Raw genomic sequence first — 6,000 nt, forward strand, 5'->3', positions numbered from 1 at the left:
GTATTTCTTGTTTCAAGAAATACGTTTTAACGTATTATTACTTTCGGAACATAATTGCAATCGAATCACTGCAATTATCAACTAGTTAGTCTTCATATAATCATATAATATTATATAAACTTCAAATTTCCAGACAAAAAATTTTTTCTCGTCACGATGCCTTGTAAATTATGAATTAAATTAGTCTAAAATCTTGAAATTTCAAAATCAATTTTAAGTCTAAATTAGAGTTAGTCGCAGCTGATTTTAATTAATAGTATTAAACAACCTTTATACTTCCTAAATATCATTAATTCCAATTTCAATAGAGCGGCATTTGGTTGGAATCGAATAGTTAAATATTTGACTTTTATGTATTTACAGTTTTTCTACTTTTTTTTTTTACTTTTTAAAAAACATTAAGATAATAAAAAAAAGTTTATTTTAAACAATGACGGTTCGATTAGGGTGGCTCTTAAAACAACATTTTTGAAAAAAACCTGTTCCTACCCCTTTACTTTGTTCTATATAATACTAACACACTAGGTTTAAAATTTTTTTGAAAAAAGAATTATTTTAGGGGTAGCTCAAGACCCTTAAAAATTTGACTGGTACCTAAAATTTTGAAAATAAAAGTTCTTCTAAAGTATGTCAACCTGGTACTCAAAAGAAGCGAAATTATATAAAAACTTCAAAAACAGTAATCACTTTACAAAAAAAGCATGTTTAAAAAAACTATTTTTTTAAAACTTAAAAATAATGACTTTTTTTATTTTCAGCTTAAAAACAATAGTTTTTATGCATTTATTTAAGAAAAAAGTTATTTTTTTGTAAATTGATTATTATTTTTAAAGTTTTTATATAATTTTGCTTCTTTTGATTACCAGGTTGACATACTTTAGAAGAACTTTTATTTTCAAAATTTTAGGGACCAGTCAAATTTTTAAGGGTCTTGAGCTACCCCTAAAATAATTTTTTGTTCAAAAAAATTTTAAACCTAGTGTTTTAGTATTATATATAACAAAATAAAGGGGTAGGAACAGGTTTTTTTCAAAAATGTTGTTTTAAGAGCCACCCTAGGTTCGATGTGTTTAATAAAATAAAAAAAACAAAAAAAAACTATGTTCCTTAAACAATTATCTTAACTTTAAATCGGTCTTTTTATAAAAGCAAAAAAAGTCGTCGATTTTGAACTAAAAAATATATCATAAAGAATACATGGTCGCAGCTGGGTTTTTTTTTGAACAATAACTGCCGTTTATAGTACATGCAAAAATCAGAAAATTAAACATCTTTCGAGTGGCATTTAGAAAAAGGAAGATAAGGAAGTTTAGAAAAATACCTTTAAAATACCAACAATTCTAAGACATATTATGAATAATTTAAATACAAATATATAACTAAATCATATACTTTTTATAAGCACTAAGTTAATATGTTTATTTAAAATAAAAATAGTCCAAAGCTTTTGTAATTGAAAAAAGTTATGTAGATTTTGAGGATAAGTATTTTTGAAAAAAAAAATTTGCGAAAATTTGACAATTTTAAAGCCATTATGAATGGTTCTAGCAAGCTTGCCTTCATCTCTAGTAATTAAACGGATACATTTTAGAGTAGAGTAAAGCACCTATGTTTCAATAATAAATTAAAAAGAAAGTTTAGAAGATTTGACTTTTTTGCGACTTTTGGCCACGAAAAAAAAATTCTGGTCCACTGTGCGCCGTTTTCATTTCACTTAAAACGGCAACGACAACGACGACTTATAAAATCATAATTTCTACGTTCTCGTTGCAGTAGGCTTTTTGATTTTGTAAAGTCGCTAGTTTTACTTACGGCTACGGCTATATGAAGCTCTACGACATGATAGCAAGAGGTTATCAAGAATAATTGTCGGCCAGGAAACTTAGCTACTCTAGTACAAACTCCTTTTAAATAGCCAGGGATTGAAGTGGGTGAACTGTATGAGATCAAAAGCATCTAACAAATTTCTAATTGCTGTGTTTTGGGCCTCAACGCTATTGTGTTTAAAAACCACGTTTTTTTAATTTCATAACGAATTTGTGCGTTATTAAAATATCAACAGTTAATGATTTTTAAATTTTTATTCGCGCCGATTCACAGTGAATCGACTCATACAATCTAGCTGGACAAAAGTCAATTCAAGGAATCAATTAGTAGATATTCCCATGATATTACTGAATACACCTTAGAGAAAATTTCAAAATATTAATTAGTGCACGCGTTTTTAAGTGTTAAATTATTAGCGCTCAAGTGTCACTTAAAGATAAATATAGTTTTGTAAAAAAAAATAGCTGCAATTTTGCTGTGTAACAATAACGTATAACTAATTTTTGTGAATAATAATTAACTCTGCTGTGATGAGTTTTACATAGAGGGAATGTATACATTCCCTCTAATGTAAAACTCATCATAAAGTATACTTTGTATTTTATCGAAAACTTATTTAAAATAATTGGCATAAATGATATTTTGTAGATTTAAAAAAACTTACAATGTTAAAATTGCAATTTCTTTTTCGTTTTTTAATTTTCAAAGCGTGTAACTAATTTTATCCAAATACATCCAGGCTGATTTTTTTATATATTATAACCACAACATTAAGGCGTTTAAATATAAAAATTTGGCTGCCCGCGTCTGCCCGTTTTATTTTTATTTAATTTTTTTCAGACCGAGTGTATTCTATTACAAAATTTGAGTTATTTGAAGAATGGCAAAAACATAAAAAGAAAGAACGAAATTCTCTTTTGTGTGACTTTATTTTGAAAGACTATACTAAAGAAGATGTTACTAGTGATTCAAAAAAAAAAACAGTTAAAAATGGCAAGCATATCCGCTAAATATGAGCAAAAGTGGAATGCAGCCAATAGAATTATTTTAAATAAAATTAAAAGTTGGTTAGAGGGCAATAATTTAGAATTTAAAATAAGTTTTCATCGGTCCTGTGTTTCCACGACATCTGAAGAAAGTCGGCCTCAAGGTCGGTCAAAGAAAAACTTTGAAGACGCATCTTTAAAAACCAATTGACGTAGAGTTGAAGACTTATTGCAATCACGGAGTGCCAATGAATTAACAACAACTGCAGAAATAGCACATCGTTTGTCGGGCCAAAGAAACGTAGCTACTTCTATTATAAAAAGTACAGAAACCTTAGAGCAAAAGAAAATTTACTGATGTTATTTGTGGCAGCAGGCAGTTAAGTAGCGATGAGGTTCTTGCTTATTATGTAGATTCCAAGTGTAACAGTCACTCTTATAAACAAACAAGAAAATGGTCAATAAAAGCAGGGCATGAAGTGTTTCCGTCTTACTATAATTTATGTATATCCAAAAGGTTGTGTTACCCTCCAGAAGAATTTATTTCTATCTCAGAAACACGAACTGAAATTAAACTTCAAGCTATATTGAATAAAACAACTAAACGTTTAATTGAAACACTAAGTCAATTTCCCAAAAATGCATCCTCTAATTTGTCGCTTACATTAATAAGCAAATGGGGATGTGACGGAAGTTCTGGCAACAGTACCTATAAACAAAGATTTGAGAACTCCGATGCTAATGATGAGTTTCTGTTTGATTTTGCGCTTGTCCCGGTGAGATTGAGTGATGACTCTAATACTATTATTTGGCAAAATGCTCGGCCATCGTCAACACTTTATTGCCGGCCAATTAAATTCATATTTTCAAAAGAAACAGGAATTTACTGCAATAGAAACTGACAAAGTTTTAAAAGAAAAATCTGAACTTCTTCCAACACTGTGTACTGTTTGTGAATTTAAATTTTTTGTAAAACACAATCTGTTACAATCTGTCACGTATTTCTACAAATATGAATTTGCTGAATATGCTTTTAATAACCTCTGACCCTGTTATTAATTCACATAGAGAACTGCCTGGAAAAAGAAGCAGAAAATTGCCAGTAGAGGTATTGAATTTGATTGATCCGGCTCCAATAAGAAATTGTAACTTGTTCAATGAATCAAATAATGATTCATCTGAAGATTCAAGTGTTTGGTGGATACAAACGACGAGTTTTCTGATAACTCAATTGAAAATTTATTATAAAATTATTTATAAAATATAAAATTTATTGTATAATATTATGTATCCTTGTTTTATTATATTTTATTATATACATTTTATTATATTTTATTTTATTATGGTTGCTGCAAAGAGGGGGGATGGGGGGGGGGTTGAAGGCGTAATTGCGATGATTAGAGGCTGGGAACAAAAAAGCCCCACAATTTTTGCTACACCTGCCCCAAACGTGAGAGCAACAAGTTGATAAAATATTTTTTGTATTATTCTCAACTAGACTTATATTCATCGACAATTTTTAAGATTCATAGTATTATCTCTTAGCGTTCAAAAATTATGACCTTATAAAGTTTAGGCCCCCCTCAATTTGAGGGGGTTGTAATTTTTATATGGTCATAATTTTTGAACGCTGGGAGACAATACCATGAAACTTAAAAATTGTCGATGAATATAAGACTAGTTGAGAATAATACAAAAAACATTTCATCAACTTGTTGCTCTCACGTTTGGGGCAGGTGTAGCAATTTTTTGCAAACCCTCATTATTTGACATAAGTATAAACATGTAAATGTTTGGAGTTAGCTCCATGTCTGGAAGTTAGCTATCTCAAAGATCAAAAAATGCTACATCCGCCACTGATTTGATTTATATCACATCTGTAGTAGTACCGTGCTTTGGTCATTTCTTTATGCATCAACCTTGTTTCTTAAGGTTTGTGTTTTGAAGCTAAAAGTTTTATGGTTATTTATATGCCTTAGGTTCTTTATAGGTGAACTATAGAGTTGAGGGAGGGTTATATTAAGAAATAAAAAAGCAGCTACTTTGATCAAAGTGGCTTTCTGAGCTTTGATAGGTGAATACACTAAGAAAAGTATATTATAGTCATGTATTAGTTTTTATTATTGTAAAAGTTGAAAAAAGAGTTTTTATTTAGAAAAACAGTTGATATTCCAATCGTTAATCGAGAAGAATATGAAAAGGCTAAAACATTTACAGTTGTTCTTGGAGAACCAAAAATTGTTGGTAAACTAAATTCAACTATCACAAACTTAAGCAGCATTAAAGATGATGATTTAAGAAGAGTTCTTGAGGTCGGAAAACCAACACTTGGTATTTGTATTTCTATAATTATATTATTTGCAATTTTTAATTATTAATGGCAGTATATTCTTTTCCAGTTACTATAATAAATAGTTATCTGATATTGTGATTTCATAGAAACAATACCATGTTACTATAGCTAAATAAATTACCAGAAACATTTTTAAAAGAGTATTGACTTAAATATTTTACAATTTAGTAAATACCTTTGTTGTGATGAGACAGGTAACAAAAAACAATAAAAAGTTTTATTTATGAGTAAAATGTAAGGCATATTTAAAAAATATTCTTAAATATAAGCAAAAACTTGTGAAGTAAAATAAAAATTAATTTTTTATAATACCGTAGTGATATACTAACAAAGTGGTTATGATGTATATTATGATGTAGTGTTTTTTTTAATATATATATTTAGTTTCGGTTTTAATCTGCTTGTATCAATAAGTTTAAGATTATTGAAATTGTTTTCTGCTTTAAATTTAGGCTTATATATAATAAAAATAAAAAGGTCTGAAGCTAAGAAAATAAAAATCCTTAGAGAAAAAAGAAAAGCTGACAGATAAAACTGTACAAACAAAAATGAAATGAAAGTTATTAAGTGACATCAGTTAAACAAGTTGTTAATTGTTATTACAGAGCAGACATTGTCTACACAAAGAAACATAAGCTGACAAAATATTTTTTAACTATGTTTTTGTAAGAAACCTAGACTATTTTTTAATCAATATATGGAAAGTTGTCTCTCTCTACATTTTGTAAGTTAAGGTCTAAAAAAATACTTCTTTTAGAAGAAATGCAAACAGACCAGTGATTTGAAACTCTTTGCAGATGGCTATTTCAGTATGATGTCATTTTATACAAGGCA

General features: G+C 28.5%; 1 protein-coding gene across 4 annotated transcripts in view; it reads left to right on the forward strand.

Moving 5' to 3' along the window:
- The window catches only part of LOC100198590 (sodium/calcium exchanger 1), a 59,807-nt gene that overhangs the window by 23,435 nt on the left and 30,372 nt on the right, over positions 1 to 6,000 (forward strand). For all 4 annotated transcript variants that reach the window (XM_065805098.1, XM_065805095.1, XM_065805097.1 and 1 more), the window contains one exon: positions 4,969 to 5,144. In XM_065805098.1, the coding sequence (XP_065661170.1) occupies positions 4,969 to 5,144 (176 nt within the window). The remainder of the gene's footprint in view (positions 1 to 4,968; positions 5,145 to 6,000) is intronic.

This window comes from Hydra vulgaris, chromosome 09 (assembly GCF_038396675.1).
Source record: "Hydra vulgaris chromosome 09, alternate assembly HydraT2T_AEP".
NCBI classification, from domain to species: domain Eukaryota; kingdom Metazoa; phylum Cnidaria; class Hydrozoa; order Anthoathecata; family Hydridae; genus Hydra; species Hydra vulgaris.